This window comes from Limanda limanda, chromosome 14 (genome assembly GCF_963576545.1).
Source record: "Limanda limanda chromosome 14, fLimLim1.1, whole genome shotgun sequence".
In the NCBI taxonomy this organism is placed as follows: Eukaryota; Metazoa; Chordata; class Actinopteri; order Pleuronectiformes; family Pleuronectidae; genus Limanda; species Limanda limanda.
Genome location: NC_083649.1, coordinates 21,748,089 through 21,768,931, shown reverse-complemented (window position 1 = coordinate 21,768,931; position 20,843 = coordinate 21,748,089). Strand labels below are relative to the sequence as shown.

The 20,843-nt window shown below is 40.4% G+C and overlaps 1 protein-coding gene across 1 annotated transcript in view; it reads right to left on the bottom strand.

Annotated features, from left to right (window-relative positions):
- Positions 1 to 19,855, bottom strand: part of cltca (clathrin, heavy chain a (Hc)) — a 31,560-nt gene extending 11,705 nt beyond the window's left edge. Inside the window, exons 1-12 of the mRNA XM_061086203.1 lie at positions 19,558 to 19,855; positions 11,360 to 11,567; positions 10,949 to 10,951; positions 8,181 to 8,449; positions 7,327 to 7,488; positions 7,108 to 7,221; positions 6,438 to 6,611; positions 2,590 to 2,787; positions 2,262 to 2,462; positions 1,228 to 1,380; positions 916 to 1,038; positions 45 to 182 (exon numbers count right to left, since the gene is read on the bottom strand). Coding sequence (XP_060942186.1) covers positions 45 to 182; positions 916 to 1,038; positions 1,228 to 1,380; positions 2,262 to 2,462; positions 2,590 to 2,787; positions 6,438 to 6,611; positions 7,108 to 7,221; positions 7,327 to 7,488; positions 8,181 to 8,449; positions 10,949 to 10,951; positions 11,360 to 11,567; positions 19,558 to 19,599 — 1,785 coding nt within the window. The 5' untranslated portion in view covers positions 19,600 to 19,855. The remainder of the gene's footprint in view (positions 1 to 44; positions 183 to 915; positions 1,039 to 1,227; positions 1,381 to 2,261; positions 2,463 to 2,589; positions 2,788 to 6,437; positions 6,612 to 7,107; positions 7,222 to 7,326; positions 7,489 to 8,180; positions 8,450 to 10,948; positions 10,952 to 11,359; positions 11,568 to 19,557) is intronic.
- Positions 19,856 to 20,843: the final 988 nt, after the last annotated feature.

The window sequence follows — 20,843 nt, the reverse complement described above, 5'->3', positions numbered from 1 at the left end:
TTAATCATTGAATTCCTTTCAGTAAAGTATGTGCACGTATCTACCTGTGGAGCATGCATGAGGTTCATCTCCAGCAGCCGAGTCTGCAGTGGTCCTTCTGAGGGTCTGTTGTTCTTCAAAGCATCCAGGAGGAATGATGTGCACTGCTGGATCAGGTTGTACTCCATGAACACATCCACGATCTGGACAGACATAGAAACACATTGTTAAACAACTCTCAAGGAAGAACCAGATTGCGTAACTGTTATAACCCTTCCTTTGTACTAAATAAAGTACTACTTCACTATAATTAATAGTAAACAATAGTCCTACTACAGTCTCCTACAGTTATGCCGCACTCACATTTTAACTTAACTTCTCCAAAAGACCAGTTACAATGTAAAGTAAAAGTTGGCTGACGACAACACATTTCCTCTTCCAAAGCTCGAGGACAGCCTCTGATGCAATGTGTGTTATTCTTAAAAGTCTTTTTACCTGCCAGTACAGCACTTTAGGCAATACAGAGCGCTGTGTCAGCTGTTGACATTTGCAGTGCAGAGAGTCTGCAGTGGCAGGAAGCAAAGGAAGAGGTGCAGTTCCTATATATTAAAGGAATGCTGAGCTTCACAGATGCTGGCATGTCATGTGACTTAGTCAAATTCCTTCGTTCAAACTTGGGATATGCAGAGGTCACAAAGTTTATTTTTCCTTCAGATTATTATAGCCTGAACGCACCTAAACCTCAAAAACCACAACCCTAGTTTCTGCAACAGTTGTTAAACTTATACAACAACAATCTTTGTAAGTTTTAATAAGAGTATGGTAGAAATGTTGAGTTCTTAAAGAGAGACCTCATCCACTCGGAGTAATATAATTAAAATGAAAGCCAAAATCCGTTTATTTATAATTTTGAAATCCCTGCTTCCTTCCTCTGACCTGTGTGATGTCAGCCAGGGGCTCTTCATCCTGAACAAGCATCTGGGCAAACTGCAGGCCTTGTTCTGGGTTGATCCGCATAACATTCCTCAGCAGAAAGATCCAGTCTGGAGTGTAGCCCACCTGGAGAAAAAATTAAAAAATCCATCAATAAGTGCTCTTGTTCTTTTGTACTTCTCTCACACAAACACACACAGTGATGGTTTTCTGTTCTGTTTTCATTTTGCACAGTATGTTTTCTCTGTGCACTTTGGAATTCTGGGAAAATCCAGCTAAAAGAGCTTAAATACTATCTGAGCCAGACAGACGTACCTTCTTGGCGTACAGGACGATCTTGGGGAACTGACCAGTCTCTGCAAAACACTGAATGACTTTGTTTGGGACGTTGGCCCTCAGGTAGACACTGAGAGCCAAGGTAGGATCCACTGCCTTCACCAGGTCACCAAGTTCCTCTGAGCACTCCAACTGAAAAGTAAGACAAGTAACATCAGCACTGGAACCAGACAAACTACAATTAATGTCCTGCGCTTCTATACCTCCGTCAACAGAGGCAGTTTCAGTTTACATAGATTATTGTGTCATGGGGTCACTTTGAGCTTTACTTAAATATAATGAGAAATTCCCTAAAATGAGATTTGAGATGTCATGAGGCTAAAAACATGTTTTGTGAAGCCACCGGAACCTTGCCCTTTGTCAACCAAAATAAGAGAATGTATACGAAATTTGTGTTTAAAAACATATCTCTTAAAAAAAAAAAAAAAGGGTCCAATATTGTAGAAAGTGCAATATCAATAGTTTGAAGGTATCAAAATAATTGCAGGGCCCAATCTACAGAAAAATGGACAAACTGTGTATTTAAAAGCTGAACCTTAAAAAGAACTGTCAGGACCACCGAAAGGTTGTGATGTGATGACTATACAGTCACCACTCTCAGCCATGCCACCCCCATACAACTCTTATTTTGTTGTTTAAGCTAAATTGATAACACAAGATCAGGTGGATATATGCAGCATGTTAAACAAAATAATGCCAAATGTATGAAAGTATGTTAAAAAAATATATATAAATATACACTATTATACAAATTACTATTATACATATATGTTAAAATTATCAAATTAGTGAACATTCAAAAAAATCACAGCCCCGGAAAAGAAAAAAAAAATGTCTGAGCAGGAAGGCACTTTGAGCCACCAAAACATTTCTCAGGGAAACTTCACAAACTCCTTACATAACGATGATCTCACATGATCCAAGATAATAGAGAAGTCATGTAAACAAATAGGCAGCTCAGGAAGAGCCTCTTCCTGTGAGTGGTGGCAGAGATGGAGGCTAATCTACAATACCTTGTCTTCCTTCAGCCACTTCTCCAGAAGTTGCTTTCGCCCCTGCTGCAGGACGGGCCTGCAGAGCTCCAGGGACTCGAACTTGTTGAGTTGGCCCTGGTCCAACAGGATACCAAAGTACTGGAGCAAGGGGGAGGTCTGGCCTGGCTGAGTCGGAACACTCTGGAAGCGACGGATGGTGTCTGGGGTACGAAGGATACCCTGAGAGGGGAGAGGTCAACTGAGGGTAAGAATAGATCTGAACAACTGATAAAGGTTTGGTCAGTACATTTGTGTTCAGACTATAACCGAGACTTGTTGATTAATCCTATGCAAAAAGGATGAGTACCTTTGGTGCATTGGCAGCTACTTTGGCAGCCTCAGAGAAGTTGCCAGCCGCAAAAAGGTTGTTGAACTTGCGCGCAAAGAGCTCTTCAGCGCCAGCTAGGTTGTTGCGGACAGCTAGGCGGAGAGCCAGGTCTGGATTCTGCAGTACGTTGGTGATGTAGGGGATGATGTTCTCCTCTTCCACACACACGGACAGCACCTGTGTTAAGGGGGAATACAGAGACTGATTTAGTAAAGTGCACTAGGGACCAGAGAGAGGGAAACTGTGTAATCATGCTGCCAGATTTTACCCCCACCCTTTTTTGCAAAAAACTGATGTAAAAGAGCTGCTGAGGCTGCATCCATACTTCTATGTTTTCCTTAGAAAACGGTGTCTTCAAATTAAAACCATCTCTGTCCACACAAGCGTTTCGGCTCTGTATTAGTTTTTATCCACGTCCCTACTAACGCATATCAAGTGACCACTTATGTACACTGGGAATTGAGGGGCTAGTGTAAAAGCTTGTCTCCTACGCATGTAAACAGTTGTATCATTGTAAAATGCAGAAAAGTTCTCTTCTTCTGGAAGAGAGTCACGTGATAACTCCATTAAACTCTGTCTGGCCTTTGGTTGTGGCTGCTGAATACGAATGTATTATTAGTAGGTCAGTGTAACGCATGGCTTTTGTGAGCCGTCCGGCAACACAGAGAGAGAGAGAAAGGGGAACAAGTCAAATAAAAGAGCAGGACGGAGGAAAGGGGAGGGGGTGGTGGTGAAGGGGAAAGACTACCAGTGTTGGCCCCTTTACAAACAAGCCCAGCAGGTCAGTACCCCAGCTTTAACACCAGTGAATAGACCTCATTCTTCCAGCCACTAAAGCAGGGTCACTTACGATAATGTAGGTGGACTAATTGAAGGGGGCTTAGATAAAAGATTGATACAAATCATTGAGTCGCAATAAGTCCTTAAGTGGAAATTCTGTTCTAATCATGCAGATGTTGATGAATGCAAGGGGGAGGATTCAGTGTCTGAAAAATGAAAAGGACACCAAAGAATTCAGGGTTGATATAAACAGAAACATGTGAGTAAATACAAGAAAGGAGTGGATACTAGGGCTGAACGATTAATTTCATTTGCGATTTAATCGCGATATGATAAAACGCGATTTCCTAATCGCAACGTGCGCGATTATCACGTGCGAACGAGAGTAGCGCACCGGGCTGCCGTCCTCACCCGCAGCCAGAATGCCGCGGGACAACACAACTCCGCTGATCCAGAAGATAGCGAAGCAGGCCGGCATCACCTACAGGGGCCTCAAGTCTTCACGAGGCGGAAACACAGAGCGAGCTCATCTCGCTGGTGACCGCGGTGCGGGCGGAGGACCTGAAAACGCGCGGCGAGCCGAGCGCCGGGGCGGTGGGGCTCCGGAGCCCCCCGGTCACCTACACGCACATCTGCGGGACGGAGGTGCTCAGCATGGGGGTGTTCCTGCTGAAGCCCGGCGCCTCCGTACCGCTGCACGACCACCGGGACATGAACGGGATGCTCAAGGCTTTACAGCGCCTCATGTCTGCTGTGTTGTGGCTCCACACACACACACACACACACACACACACACACACACACACACACACACACACACACACACACACACACACACACACACACACACACACACACACACACACACACACACACACACACACACACACACACACACACACACACACACACACACACACTCGGTCTGTTACGTGACTTGAGTTCGAAAGGGTTAAAAATCACAGTCTGAGGAGTGGGACCCTTTCATTAACTTCAGGAAACTGTTCATACATGCAGTTGTACTGTTTGACTTTGTGGCCTGTGCATTTCTCCGTTTTTTATTTATAACTTTATTTACTTTGATTTTACAAAATATTTTCAAAGTATAGTAGAGGCAAATTCTATGTTTCAGTTGTGTGAAATGTTTCTGACTTGGGAGCAGTAAGGCACCTATAATTTTAAATATTATTTAACACTAAATGTATCTAATATTGTGTTGGTCATATTTAAATCATTAATTACGTTTTGTTGGGGAAAAAAAATTGGATCAAATAAAAAAATTGCATATTAAATCGCAATCGCAATATTGGGGAAAAAAATCGCAATTAGATTATTTCCCCAAATCGTTCAGCCCTAGTGGATACTGTCCAAAGTCATGCTTGACATTCTTCTGACGACTTCATGAATTATTATTCAGGTAAACATATTGAACAAAACCCTCATATTCCATGTAAATACAATGATCAGAGTCCGGTGGGAATCTTGCTTAAAAAACCTTCTTAACGAGACAACACCATGTGTCAGATGATACATGAGCTGTAGTATCAACAAGTGAAACACTAGCCTCGACACAACCACACTTACTGATACAGGGAATAGTAAAATTGCAGGCAGACATCACAGGTCTCTGTCTGATGAGGTGGAGATTTGATTGGATGAGAAGACCAGCACTAAGAGGATTACGTGGCACCAGGCTGTGCCTCCCACTTCACGTCATGTGCTAATTGCTGGTGGGCCCTTTTTTCCTTTCTTGCTCCGTCGCTTTCTCGCACTCTTCTGGTTTATATGTAGCTGTTCTTCACTTGTATGCTGGCTGCTGGATCTCTGATACCATTCATGGTATCAGAGATCCTGATAGTCCAACTCAAACTAACAACAGGGCCTTACTTACTTCATAGTTCCAAATAAAAAGTGTGGAAATGTACAAGTAGATAATAGACACCAACTTATCAGAAAAATGACAGGAGACCAGGAGGACCATGTTCATATTGGTTTAAAGAAAATGTCAATCCTTGAGTTCAACATCTTGACACTTCACTGTTGAGCAGGGTTGTGGTTAACCACCATTTACTTCTGTAAAAGTTTCTGACCAATTCCACACATGGATGGTTACTACTGTGTGTGAAAGCGAATGATATATTGTCAGATAAAGTGTTTACCATTAACTACAGACTGAATACTTAATAAACCTAATCAATGTAAATGTGCAAACACAACCTAATACAAATTCAAAACTACCATTATATCCTTTATCAGAAGCGTATATCTGATACAGCCCCTTTCTTCACTATTCTGTTTGTCCAATCAAACTAAGTACATAAATATTAGGAAACAGTTTTCAATTATGTATTTAGTTCTACTTTACGCAAGCCAGTTGACCAAAGACAGAGGTATATAAGAAGAAATGTATGATAAAAGCAATGTTGTGTTATCTTGTTATAACTTTCCTAATATAGTTGGTAACTAACCCACTCAATTGGAGGCACTGTGAGACCTAGACACTGCCTCTGTGTGTACACACGTTGCACACACATACACACTTCACTGTCATGGCATACACCGAGATCCGTCACTGCTTCAGATCAGCTTTCCTCTCTTCACTCAATAATTCATGTGGTGTGCGTGGCCTGGCTCGAACATTATTCATCAGCTGGCTGGATCCAGTTCTCTTCTCTGGTTCAGCTTAACAAAAGCAGTAAGACACAGGCCTATCCCCTCTCTCTGAGTGAAACACTACACTTTGGATTATTTATAATGCCTCCTGGAAAAGCCCGACTGATGTTGACAGGTAAACAAGAAGACAATGTTATTGCAACTGCTGATGTTTGTAGTTGTGTTCGTCAACAATTATTAACCCGTGTCAGATTTGTTGGACATGTGATTGCTGTTGACATGAGAAGATAATAAAGAAATGGTTCTTCTTTGGCTGAGGTTAGGAAGATAGTTGGTTTCATTTTACTTTGACATTAAAAATAATGAGCAGCCGTGCTAAAGAGCATTGTACTTCTCCCCTCAAGCATAGGACAGGCACTAGTTGAAATTTTTACCTGTCCTTTCCTGTTGACCCCAATGATACCCGAGGTGGCCTCATGTGGAGCTGTGACAAAGATGGTCTCTCCACTGATGCGGTTCATGTAGATGCAGGTGCCGGTCTCCAAGTCATACAAGTGGATGTAGCCATATTTGGTAATAAGGAAAACCACATCTTGCTTTGAGCTTATCTGTCAAGGAAGAGACAAAAATGCATATATATCAATCAATCAATCAATCAAATTTTATTTGTATAGCCCACATTCACAAATAACAATTAGTCTCATAGGGCTTTAACATTTAACCTATAACATAGTATATCTGTTAATATTATTTCGATGAAAAAAAAAGAAAATGAAAAAGACTTCATAAGCATATGCTGTTTCTTTCAAAATGAATAAGGATTTTTACATCATCATAAACCACCCAAAAGGGTTTTCCAAAGAAAAACTGGGACAAATACAGAACCGAAGATTGAGTAATTAGTTTAAAATAAGTAACTAGATTTATCCTTAGGAACAACAGATCATATTAGAACAACGGTGTCCCTAAAACCATCAATTGACTGTTAAAATATGCTGTGAGGGAACACAGCTACTCTGTATAATTTACACGCTTAATGTGTATTCTAAGAATAGCAGTTGAGTGTGCTTTGCCTGAGCCACCTGCCAAACTATGGAAACATACCTGCATGGCCACAGGGAAGTCATTCTGGGCTTCTGGAGGGAAGAACACATCCACTGCTTTCTTTGGAAATGGCTGGTTGGCAGTTGGTGGAGTTCCCACTTCTATGATATGCAACTGTGTCAGAGAGAGAAATCACAAGTGAGAAACTTTCACACTAGTATTTTCTATAAGCAATCCAAAATCCATGTATTTCCCCATTATGTAATAAACATCAGTTACCTTTCCTCCAGCTTGGCCTCTGACAGCAAAGCAGAACAAAGTTGACTCCTCTGAATTTCCCTCCATCTTGAACTGAGCAAAGCTGGCTGCATGGCCTTCGATGGGCTGAGAAACTTTTCTGTCAACAGAGTAGAGCTGCATGGCTCCCACCACCCGATTTTGCTGTAAAAAGGCAAAGCAGTTTACATACAAATGTGAAAAACAAGTTGGTTAAGCAATGCTTAGTATAAAGCTGCTAAGTTACATAGCAGTGCGAGTAGGTTGCTTAAGCTTTCAGACATGCACTGAACTCCACAGGTCCCCAGTATTTTCTCTGGAGGAGGTGCATGTGTGAATGCAAAAGTCAGAGTGAGAGGCTCCGGAATATCTGAGGACTTTCTCTGCCTGGCCTACTAGCATAAAGTCCGTAGAAAGTCAGAAGATTTGATGTAAGAACACAGCAGGGGCTGCCCCACTGGATTCACTACGAACATTGGGGGGTTGATGAAGCTTTTAACAAGCGACAATCTCAAAAATGGAAGAAAGAAAAGAAAACTTAAATCATGAGATGAACGAGTGGTGACACACACATAGAAGACACTGATGTAGCGATAAGAGCCGACACCAGTGTATGTGTGTTGTCAAGAAAAGCATTGGATGCGGTTATGAACTCGTAGGGGAAAATAACCTACGGATTCAAAGAACATCTCGCTGCGTTGTGCATGTGTGAAAGGAGAACTCTCGATTCTCTGGACTCTACCCACAGGTCATGTTTGAAAACAGCTTTACTGTTTGTAACGAATGTTTGAAGGGTTACTAAACCATCGAAATTACTATGTTTGGTATTAAATCAGAAGAGATGAGCAGAAATGTACCTGGGCTGAGATGCCGATGAGCAGGAGCCACTTCTGCTTAGCGTCAGTGCGGTAGTTGATGATCTGGCAGCCTGCCAGGCTGGAGTGGCGGTCAAAGACTTTCACAGGCTGCGAGTCACCCTCCATGCTCCAGTGGTAGACGGCAGTGTCAGTCACAAGTGCAACTGTGTTAAGGGAGATCCACTTCCAGAAGGTAACATCGTCCGTCATGGTGTGTGCCTTCATCTTGCTCTTCATCTCAATGTTGAAAATCTGAAGGGTTTTGGATGCTAGAGTAGGGGGAGAGATGGGGCAGGAGCCAGGGCCCAGAAGAATGTTATAGTTTCTGACAGGATGTCTACAAACACACACACACAGACACGCTCATTGTAAAAGAGAATACATCAAATTTAAATAGAAGGGAGATTCAAATTTGAAACATCAGTAGTCATGGCACAGACGTCATCAGGCAACGACGAGGCCATTACTGATGGATCGTGGATACCATACATGCTGTAGTCGGAAATTGTGTCATGTAGTGAAGTGTAGTGAGAAAGGCACAGAAAAAATACCTGTGAATATAATTTGGGCCTCATGGGAGGCTTCACCAGGTGTCACTGTGTCAATTATGTGAACTCAAGCAAGTCAATTTTTCTACCCACTATAGGTGAATTATAAATTGACAGGCCAATAGGAACACATAACTGTAGTGTTGCCCAATAACAGATTCATGTTGAAATATAAGTAAATGACAAAGAGTTATTCTCAATGTGTATTAACTTGTGCTCCTTGTGGTTCTGTGAGAGTGAGAATGACTATATACATGCACACCCCTCCTTAGCACAGGTCAATAACTTAAAAGAATCAAAGAATATAGGTACATAATTTAACTGAACTAACCACAGGTCCTGAAAGATTATTTATAATTGTACTTAGTATGTGTCATGAATCATTATGTCCGACTACTTGGTCCACCCCATCAAATGAACAGCCCTCAGAGAGAAACATACGGAGGGTAGAAGCGAGAAACAAACAACTCACAAAGAAGGCCAACACATCTGCATCTGAGCCAATTTGGCAAACAGTGGAAAAAGACATTTAAACAGACACATGGAGACACGGGTCACAGAAATGGTTTCCAATCATGATTATGGTTGATTTTCTACAGTTCCAGATCAATGTTTTGTGACGTCTTGATCCAATACGAGAGACTTAATGTTTAAAAACGGTTCACTCACCTGATTTGTTTTATTTTTGTTTGTTTTTTTAGTTTGGGTTCATTTTGTGAACTAAAGCTTAATTATTAAGCAGTGTGATTTCCTTGTTTGTTCATTATTCAATACTCATTAAGAAAGGAGAAAAAAAAGCAAAGACCAATGCGTTAGCACATCTGTCAAGATCATTTTGCCATCACTCAGCCATGGAATCGGAGAACTATAAGCGGTGTGAAAAATGGAGCAGCAGCAGCCAATTTGTAGCAAGCAAAGGGATTTTTCATTGAATAATCATCGGTTTTTAGAGGTGATGGGATGTGTGTGCTCGAACTGCCTCCATCCTTCAGACATCATGGTTACATGAAAAGGTCAGGGCTACATACTGTGTCACATGACAAGGTTGGCTGAGAAGCGTCATTATGGTAGACTGAGCAGGGAAGACAGTGAGAGGTGGACAGAGGGAGGAGGGATCTATGCTGAGGCTACGATGCATAATTAGCGAGGAACAGACCGGTAATACAGCCTGAGCCAAGATTAATAAGACACTACACAGATACCGGTTTCATTGAACTACCAGTTCCCATAATTACATATTTATGTCTGCTGTACATGAAGAGGGATGTGCATTGATTAGGGGCAACTGGTTTTCGTGTGAAGCTTTTTCTGATCTGTCCTAACCAGAAGAGGATCCATTTAATTTTAACTTTGGCAATCAGTGTTTTTATTTTTGGGGCAAAAAGATAATAAATTTGAACAAAAAAGAACAAACTGCAGGCAAAGAGCCATTGTGTAACATTTAACTAGGCAGTATAGTGTTAAGTAATGCCACTATTGTAAAGCTCAAGCCTCTAAGTCACATGTTTGTCAGCAATTTGTTCTTTCTATAAAAGTACAGCACAATTTACAACTGCACATTGTACCACGTCCTCAGTAGAGATCTGCAGCTCCTTAACTCTCAATAGTGACCAAATCTAAACCTTTTCTCTTTTTTCTAACAAGTAAACTTCACAGTCTGGTCTAAACCAAGTTCAATCCTGATCTGAGATTACATGCGATGGAGGGATATAACATCAGGAACATGTAGTCAGACTTTCAAATCAGGTTCAAAGTTAGTTTTTTGGTATCGGGAACCGTTTATGATAAATTGCTGAATTAATTCACAAACATGAAAAACAGCTGGGAAACCAGGGAAACAACAGATTTGAGTAAATAAAACTTCACAGAGATGGAGGAAGACATGAATTTCAAAATGGAAATTGAGAAGGAAAGTGAATTAGAATGAAATACATTTTGCTCATGGTATCACCACATTTAAAATGGGTTCTCAATCACTTGTACATACAATACAAATAATGGAATGCCAGCAAGCTGTAAGGCTGTGAAAGCTAAATCCTGTTTACAAAGAAATATTTTCAATGACAAGGATTTAGAAAAACTTGTTGATGGCTTTAGTCATGGTACATTTAATTACTGTGTATACTTAATGGGATCCTTTCAGTTGTGTGACTTGTCCTTAAATACCGTCTTGAAAACAGGATTTCACTTCCACAATGAAGTAGTTAAATTTCAACTCACCGTCTGTAAACACATAAGAAAGCAGTAAAGTAAACAAAAAACAAACAAAGAAACATAGAACAGACAAAAACAAAAACAACAAAAAAGTCAAACAATCATGGATGCTGAACGAAATGGATAAATATACTCTATTTTGAATATTTACACACAAATGTTTAGAAAAGATCCAGTAAAAGTGCTTCATAGTGGAAAAACTAAAATAGCTGGATGTGTATGGACATAACTAGACAGAAATCATTTAAAAATAATCTCAATTATAAAATAGACTAAATAGTCATATTGAACAAACATATCTGAACAGAGCACTGCTAAAATAAAATATTACATTGAAGTATATGATGTAGATATAAAATATAATTTAACGCCAATACAAAGAAATTTGGCTTCGGTGATGCCAAAACACTGACGTACCTTTGAGCGCAATGACCTTGCTGGCTGGATTCATGATGGCGCTGTCAGCTGAGATGGGCCTGCGGATAGGTGTATTTGGGTCGGCCATGTCAATGATCACCACCTGAGACTGCTCGCCCACCTTCTCCCGCACACAGATAAACTTGTCCGACTCCATGGTGAGTGTGCTGAAGCCGATGTTGGCTGGATTGATCCCTAAGTTTTGGAGCTATGAGAAAAGGATGGGAATAAAAACAAGTTAGTTTTGAAATACAAAATATGATTTTTGTTATTTGAGATGAGGTAGATAATTTCATTTGTACTTCAAATTAGTTCAGTATTTAGCAAGAGGAGCCAGGGCAACCACGTGGCGAAATAGAGGATGTCATTAGCCGGTGACTGTAAGTGTCAGCAGGTTGTGAGTTCCACTTGTTAATATTGTGCATAGCAATGATGATTTCAACAGTTCAATTAATTTAAATTCCTGATGTTGACCAAACAACAATAGTGTTCAATAAGAAGGCCCTGACTCTACTCAGCTGCTTTGCACTACCACAGCCTATCAGGTGTCCTTGCAGCTCTGAGCAGCTCTGAGCAGCTCTGAGCAGCTCTTCGGACACCTGGAGCTCATCAAGACAGGCAGAGATATGGACTGGGTGGAGTACTCATCCAAGTTCTCAAAGAAGGGGCCAGGGAGGAAACCACAACCGTATTACACAACACTCTAGTCATGCTGCAGTCCGACTGCCAACAACTTTTCAACTCTGACTTTGAGTAGCTCATTGCATTTGGTTCAGGTGCAGTTTGTCAAGACAACATGTAGCACTTTTACTGCAATAAGACAACATCTGCCGTTACAATCCCTTGTGCCTTATGTTGTTTGTGATGTAAACCAAAGGAAATGAAACACTGATGCAATCAAACAGAAAGTAAACCAGAGTTCAGAAGTGTAGCCTCAGTTTAACTGTCCCAGCACAACAAACAGTGTGATACAGGAAATTAAGAGTATTATCCTGTGAGAAAAACTGAAGACTGTAGGTGCACTGCTTTGCAGCACAAAATACCAGCAAGCTCTGCAGCCAAGATTACTGCCAAGGCTGGAAACAGGGCATCCTGCCTGCCTCACAGAAACTGACACAGCACTACCTGCTTAAGGCAGCCAAACTGGATGGCTTTGCCAGAACACCTCTGAGAAGGAGTCCAGACTGATACAAGAACAAACCAGCCATCATGTTTACAAAATTGGAATATGATGTTAAATCAAATTACACTGGACAGGCAAATGACACAATCAGTGAACAAATTATTCCAGTGTCTTCCCGCTAAACCATTGCAAATGGCAAGGTGGTTGTGAAGTAAGCCTGAGGGAAATGAAACTACCAGAAACATTTACAATTGGTCACATATTGCTGTTGCAACTTCCTATACTTTTGCAACCTATGAGTAATACACCACAGTTACAAATGTTGTATAATTACTTACAACTCTTTGGAGAACAAATTTTAAATCAAATTAATAGCCATGTTTTGATATAATTTTCATATGTCCCAGACAACTGAGTTGTCAGTGTAAATATCTAAATGCAATTCATTGTGGGGAAAATACTTTGCTATTATATTTGGTGCTACATATCCTGCCAGCTTCAGCCACAGCTGACCCATGTCTGGTGGTGAGTTCCTTTCAAAGCCTGCTAATGATAAAAAAGAAATCCACCAATGCCACAGACCAGTCCTAATCAGCAAAGACAAACCACAGTTCCAGGAACTGCTCAACGACGTTGGAACACCTTTTATCAATGAATAGACACACCCTCACCACGGCTCTGCCCCACCCACATTCTTTCACTGGCGAGTAACCCGTTTCCGTCTCGATGACATTGCGATACATGACCTTGCAGAACAAGTGTTACTACCAGCTCGAACGAAAGAACTGAAAACTAATCTGAAGCAAGATTTCAACAGCGACTTTTTTTTAATGGCTGCAAAGTATGACGTCATACAGTGACATCATTGCAGCTCCCAAGCCTCTATATCGTTGCCATTGTCTGTGTGGAAGACTTGTTTACTGAGGCAATATTTATTCACGACATAAGACAAAGGGACAGGGCCCGTAGAGAGAATATATTAGACCCTGAATATACTCGCTTTCAGTAGTAACTAACAGCAGTTTGTTTCATCACAACATTCTAAAAAAACTATATTTCTTGAAATATAGGTATTGAACTGGATTCCATTATATCCTGAAATTGGATTTAAAACAGGGGCACTTGTCTAGATTAACAATATCTGAAAACCCCATGCAGTTATGGTGAGCTATGAGACCGTGGGAATATACTTTCTTAAAATCAACTCTCTAATCTATGGAAACCAGACTAAGGGACGTCTACACCTTAAGCAGGCATTATTAACCCTCTGTTAATAAAAAATAAGTATTCTAGACAGATTTACTACCTCTGTCCCTAAATAAAAGGGAAATAGGTTAAGTAAATACAGCACATCAAATACAGATAGATGTTGCACACAGCTGGAAGACGGAACGCACCACAGTCTGGTCAGTCTGGGTTTTCTTGTAGTAAAACACAGCTGTGGGGTAATGCTACTGTGACATCAATGTGCAGGAATTTGGTGAAAGCAGGTCAATCCAGTGGAGCTACAACCATTCTGGAAAATCACTCAGTTCATTTAGTCTGGCCTGATGTGGCCTGGTGCTGCTGTGTTCAGCTTAGTAGTCAGCAACAAGCTTTGACGGGCAGAGGCTTTTAATTCAACAACAGCTAATTAATTCCATGGCTGTGAGGAGAGCAAAACCGAGAGAAGAATGGGACAATCGTTGTACTTAAGGATAATCAACAAAATTATAGAATTCTGATGAAAATGTGAGGAGAACCACAGTGAAGTAGAGGAACAATTTACAAAAGAGTTCCTGAAGGCTCATGACTATAACACCCAGCTAGCAAGTGCAACTCCGACATCAAACTACTAGCATGAGACACGTGACAAGTACATTATGCATTGCTATCATTAGTCCTTAGATAAATCATTAACTCAACTCTGCCTACATTCTGATCCTTTTCAATACTGCATCTTCTATGACATGAGCTCATATGAGAACATACTCAAAATTAGTGTCTCTGCAAGGCAGTATATTTTCTTTTTGCAGCAAGGAGAGCGCACAAATCTGTCCTACTACATTAGCCTCACAGAAACTTCAGAGGTTAATGTCAATCAATTAAGAAGATTAAGCTTGCGAGGACTCTTATCAAGAGAGTCAAGAAATGAGTGCCATCTACTTCTACCTCACTGGAGGTTTTATTGAGGATTTACTACAGGGACACATCTCTCTACTTCCAGTCACAAGAGTGAGTTGACTAAGGTCACAACTTCCTGATAAAGAATGTTATGGCTTCCACTTTCGTGCAACCTGTTGTTTCCGTAGAGATATACAAAAAAAATCCCTGAGAGATGTAATCAGGTGTAGTATGTACAAAAAAATGTTTCCTGGTGGCTGGAATAGAAAGAACAAAATTCCATTTTAAATATGTGACCAACATTTATTTCCTCATGTTGATCCTTGAGAGCTTCCAAACCAAGGGGTTTAATATGTCAGGCATCCATCTGATATGGGTCCCAAAATCAATGACATTATTATTAATGGGACTCTTGCGCAATACAATTAACTGATACAACATCATCATGTTCCCGTTCATGTACTGTAACTGAGGGGAGGATGTTTTCCTGCTCATGAGGGCTTATCCATTCACAGTCATTCAGCTCAAAATATACTGTGCTCTCAAGGAAAGAAAGTATATCAACTTGATTTAGTTTCAACTTAAAGCTACAAATATGAGCTGATCAGATACCCAGGGGAGGAATAAGTCAGCTGATTTGAACTACTCCTTATGACCCAAAGGGAATCCCATCTGTTGATTTAACCTGTTCGCTCTTCCCTCAAAGGAAAGCAGCATCTTGCTCAGCGAAAAGAAGATGAGTGTCCCACACATGTAAAGTTCAAGGCAGGTCAGAGAAGGATGTGCCATGTAATGTGCTGAGGCTTGCAGCACTTCACTGCAATGCTCCACAACAGGAAACCAGGGACCCATTGTCTACTAGGACTGAAACAACAGGCTGGCCCAGTGCTGCCTCCTCCACTATCATGTGACACTAGCAAGGGGACATGTGACCAGCCCAGGGGTGAAGAGCAAGAGGGCTGCCTTCACTGATAAAGTGGAGGGGGAGAAGACGGAAGGATTGCATGGATTTGTGAGGCCCATCCGTCTCCACTCCAGGCCAGTTCTGCTGAGGTGGTTTTTGGGACTGCAGTTTCCCTTTTCTCCCAAATGTACGCTTTATCTTATATTTAAACAGTGCTGCAGAATTTCAAGTGTTCAGCAGATCCGTTTCCTCACCAGTCATGGGATCTCAGCTGGTCAGTTACTAGCCCAGTGCAAAGTGTGACATGAAAAACCTTGTAAAGTGATAAGAGCATGTCCAAATAAACTAATGCTATAAATGTAGGTGTGATAAACAGATTACATTTACAGTCAAACACAGCTGAAAAGAAATCTGAATTATATCCCTCCCCCTGTCTGCCAGCCTAAAGCCAATCTTTTAAGTATAATAAGGAAACTTAGGCCTTCCACAGAACACAAGCATCTAATTTAAAGCAACCTGCAAGATTTATAAGAATAAACATGACAATAATGCATACATTTTCTTACCTCAATATATATCTATATTCTGTAAAATTGTATAGTTTTTCGGTGGCCTCTGTCTCAAAAAACAGAAACTACATGCTGCACATTTAACAAAAAGGTTTTTTTTGAGTGATTAATAATTGCTTTAGCAGTGAGATTTAAGTGATGACATGTTTTGAAAAGGATTACTGTGGGTACTTACAAAACATCAATGACAGTAAACAGTGCTTTACCATGTTATTATGGAATCATATGTGAAGAACTTTGTTGAATTAACAAACTGTTGATAAACTAAGGCTTGGTTTTCCCTCCACACATCCACAACATGGCCTATTTCAAACAGGAAAGGCTTCAAAAGCCATCTTAATAAATCATACGTGCAGGAAGTGGTTTTTTTATTATATCAACTTAACTATTTTTAAAATGGAAACATCAATAAACTCCTGGGCAGCAGTTGATGCTCACAGTATTTGATTTCATTAATTTATACATAAATCATTATTAATTCAAAAGAATTACATATTTTATATTTGCCTGGTGTTTATTGGTTTACTCTTTGTGTACAACTGTCCTGATATAGATACCATAATCAATTATCTTCATGATACCAATACCTACTCCCAGGATAATATACAAAGTGTATGACAAACTGAAAAAAATCTGTGGAGTTAAGATGAATGCATTTTAATGACACTTGAACAATTAAAGTTTTTAACTGTAGTCTTAACTACACTATATAAATGGATAATCTATGAATATGCAAGCTATGCATGTTGACCGGATGACAGAGGAAACACGACTGCAGAGTTTCAGGGAATAGCAGGGACAAAGACAGAAGACCAAGTTACATGCTTGCTTCTGATGATGGCTCTATACATGAGCTCTCAACACTTAGTCCACAAAAATCCCAATTTCTAAGACCTTGTCTGTTTAAGCTGTAATTTGAAAAAAGTGGGATGAAACAAATTGTGAATTGGCATCATTGTAATTTTAACATGTTTGACCATGTTTACTGTTCAAATACATGCTGCCAGTGAGTTGTGCAAAACCTAAATACTTCTATATCTTGATATAAGAGTTGTATCACACCGAACAGAGAGTAAAAGTATCATCCTGCCCTTCATATTACTATGGGATTAATCCACATTTACTAACACAGATCTTTATGCTAACATTTGAAACTACATACAAATTATTTGAGTAAGTATATGAGACTTATGTTGAAGCTCAAGTAAAAAATGGTTAGAAGTGAAAAATTTCACTGAAAGAAAGTTACCATCTTGGATCACTCCAAGATCATGTGACTCAATTGTACAAAGAAGGTAACTTCCTTCCTGCTCTTGTGAGAAGCCATCTCACCTAACAGACAGACAGCCACCCGAACGAATGGACAGACTATTTTAGTTCATATTGGCCGTCTCTAATATTCTGCAATGATCTGCTCAAGTGACGTATGCTGTGAAACATGCATGAAACAACATATGCAGGTCATGCATTAGTGATATTTGCCAGAGATTCCATGCGAGTTGATTAGTCGCACACGATGACCTTGTGATGTGCCAATGATACAAATCACAGAAAGCAAACTTCAGTCACATCTTGGCATTTATATGTCTGAAAACTACAGTGCAGTACAGTTAGCCATTTGAATTAAATGTGACAATTTATTGTATTATCATACAAATATGTGTATCCAAGTGAATCCCAAACAACTATGATTGACAAAAAGCTTTTTGGGTTGCATTTGCTGAATGAAATTGTTAAATTTGAAAACTACCAGGCTAATTTTGCTGCAAAGCTGTTGTATCAGAGCACGGAAGCACAGACCTTTGCCTAAGCTGAAGATAATATCTTGGTTCAATTGTGAAGCTCAGTATTGTAATTCACCACTTCTGTACTGCTATCTCTTTTCAGGCCCACCCCTGCAATCAAAAGGACTTAACAAAGAAGTCAAATAGTAATTTCACTGTAACTGTATGCACAAAAAGACCTTTACATTGCTTTGTTAAAAATGCAATCTCTTGTGATGGGCCGATATATTAACTAATCAACTGCTTTTAAATACACTAAAATGGCAACAATACAGTGTTGATCTACACTGACTTTAGTGAAATTTCAAAGAATTATGATTTTCTTAATAAACAAAATCCATTCACTTGATTTAAAATAGAAACCCGCCGCACCTGGCTATGCTAGCGACATAGTGATACTTTCAATGAGACCAGAAGACCTAGATCTAAATATCCACCTTCTGAGCTAAATGTTAGTCTCATCAAATGGCACTGACCTTGACCTCTGACCTCCATTCAGGGATCAACGTCTAAACACTGTTTTCATGACTATGCACAGAAGAGACATATCCTCTTGGAAATTAAGGAAAATTGTAGTCAGATAAAGTAAACTGTCCTATGATATCTGTGTCATTAGGCTGGCACAAAGCTGTGTGTGTTTAGGTGAGGCTAGAAAACAAATACAAAGACTGAATTAACTAAATGATTTTCTTCAAGGTGGCAGATCACATTTCTAATTAGAAGCTACACTGAAACACCAAAAGTCTCCAGGATTTATTCATTACACTTGGGATGCCAGCGACTGAATCCCACTCATAAACCGGGTCAGCTTGCAGTTGTAGATGGCTCAGGTAAAGATACATCGAAACCAAGTACGATCCGTATAGTGCACAGGGTTACACAATCACGGCAAACACCTGTTCGCCTGGTAGTACTTCCATTGCTGCCATATCAAGGGAATAGTTTCCCTGTCAGACACAGAGGTCTCAGTGAATGTTTGAGCCTCGGCCAACTCGGACTAAGTCATTCAACATGGTTAGCCGAAAAGCTACCCGACAGGCCAGCACACCACATGACCACTTTACAATCTACCAATATGACAGGCTCCTGAGGACGGCTAATCACTTTCAATGTAATCAAACGATGCAGGTTTTATACACGTCAAAGCAAATTACTTCATCAGTAAAGTCAATATAAACTATCACCGCTAACTTAGCTGTCATTTATTCCGATAGCTTAATGGGTATTTGTCAGTACAGGCAATACGGAAATGTATTAAATGTGTGGTGGTTCTACCAATTAGCATTATCGCAGCACTGACAGTGAGTATTGGTACTACAGCGGTCTGTGCTCTAAGAAAATGAACACTTCACTGAGGGTGTTTTCAGGGTCGATATACGGTGAGAGTGGGTTAGAGTAGCATCGTGTTTCTAAATACAACTTGATACCAATATGTTTGTATAGCTCCTGGTTCTGGGTTGTAGACTTTCCTCGTTTACATCAGGCTCAAGGGTGGCTAGTCAAAGTGTTAGCAAGACGGCTAGATGCTAACCAAGATAAACGTCATCCACCCAGACAAGCTAGTTAGCCTAGCACCCGAGAGCTAACTTAGCTTGTTAGACTTTGAGAAGTCTCCGGGGCCACGAAGAGTCTCGCACCGATAGCGACTGAAAGACAAACTTCACCTAGTGATTCAACCATTCATTCACAGCCGGCGTCAGTCTCCGTACACGTACCTGCAGGTGCTCCTGAAAGCGAATAGGCAGGATCTGAGCCATGGCGGTTCCTCTGTCACTCTCCTCCGGTTTCTTCCAATGCTAACAAACTACAGCTTCTTCACTCAGATCCTCGTCGGACAGCCAGGGAGCCACCGAGTCTAAAGTCCAGACGGATTCAACTAGGAGCCTTGTCTCGAGCGTGCTGTCGGTGTGATGGTACTTTTTTCAAATTCGTCCCTGAGCTGTTTACTTTCGGGCTTCCCCTAGCTAACGAAGTGCCGCTACACCGACTCCCTGGACCTGCAATGGCGATGGAGGCTGGTCAGCGCAGAAAACATCCCGGAAATGGAAGTGCACTCAGCGAGGCGGATGGATACGGAGTCACTTTTACAAAAAGTACATAATACCGTGTGTTATCAGTAATTTCTTGGCACATTTACTGTGTTTTGTATTTTCCTTTGAAACGTCAGAACAGCCACGTTACATGTCATTATAAATCTACCATAGAATGGATTTAAAGGGGAGAACTACTTCTTTCTATTTCGCCCTTTGATTTTTGCCACATCATTCGCCTATGTAAATTAACGTCATTCCTACGTGTTGTACACTTGTTCCTCTCAGCCAATCAGATCACTGTGATCAACCACTGAGGAAACTTTATCAAGCATCCGTTCAACATTTATTTTCTAATAAAATATGCTTTTATGTGGTTTTCACTAGTAGCTTTATTCTGACCACAAGAGAATATGAATCCTTTATTTATTATCGTTCCATAAAACAAATAAACTATGGATCCAGCATCATTCACTTGCAAAATATATATTATATTTATTATGTATATATACATAATAAAATAATGAATAAAATAACAATATCATCACCAAAGTCATTTTATATTCATCGCTCTTTGTATATATTGTAATTGTTTATTCTGAAGTGCATTGAGATCAACACTAAACCTGAGTCAGATTCCTTGCACCAATACATGGCCAATAACGCTGATTCTGAGGATTTGTGTGTTCCTGGATACCATCATGCAATATCTGCAGGGTGGAGTGGTCACCCCAGTCATCATTTCCCCTTTTTAACATCCACAGTTTCTGTTGGCAGAGGATGTAACCTTATTGCTCAATGTAAAACTAAATACTAGGGAGAAAAGTCAAATGCTCTGACCTTTTTGCACAGATTTCATTCTGTTGATTCAGCAATAATGGCATCTGGAGAAAAGTGTGGCTGCAAAAAAATTTGTTAGCGATTACACACCATGATAGCAGAAGAAAGCAGAACTCCTTGAAGAACAACAT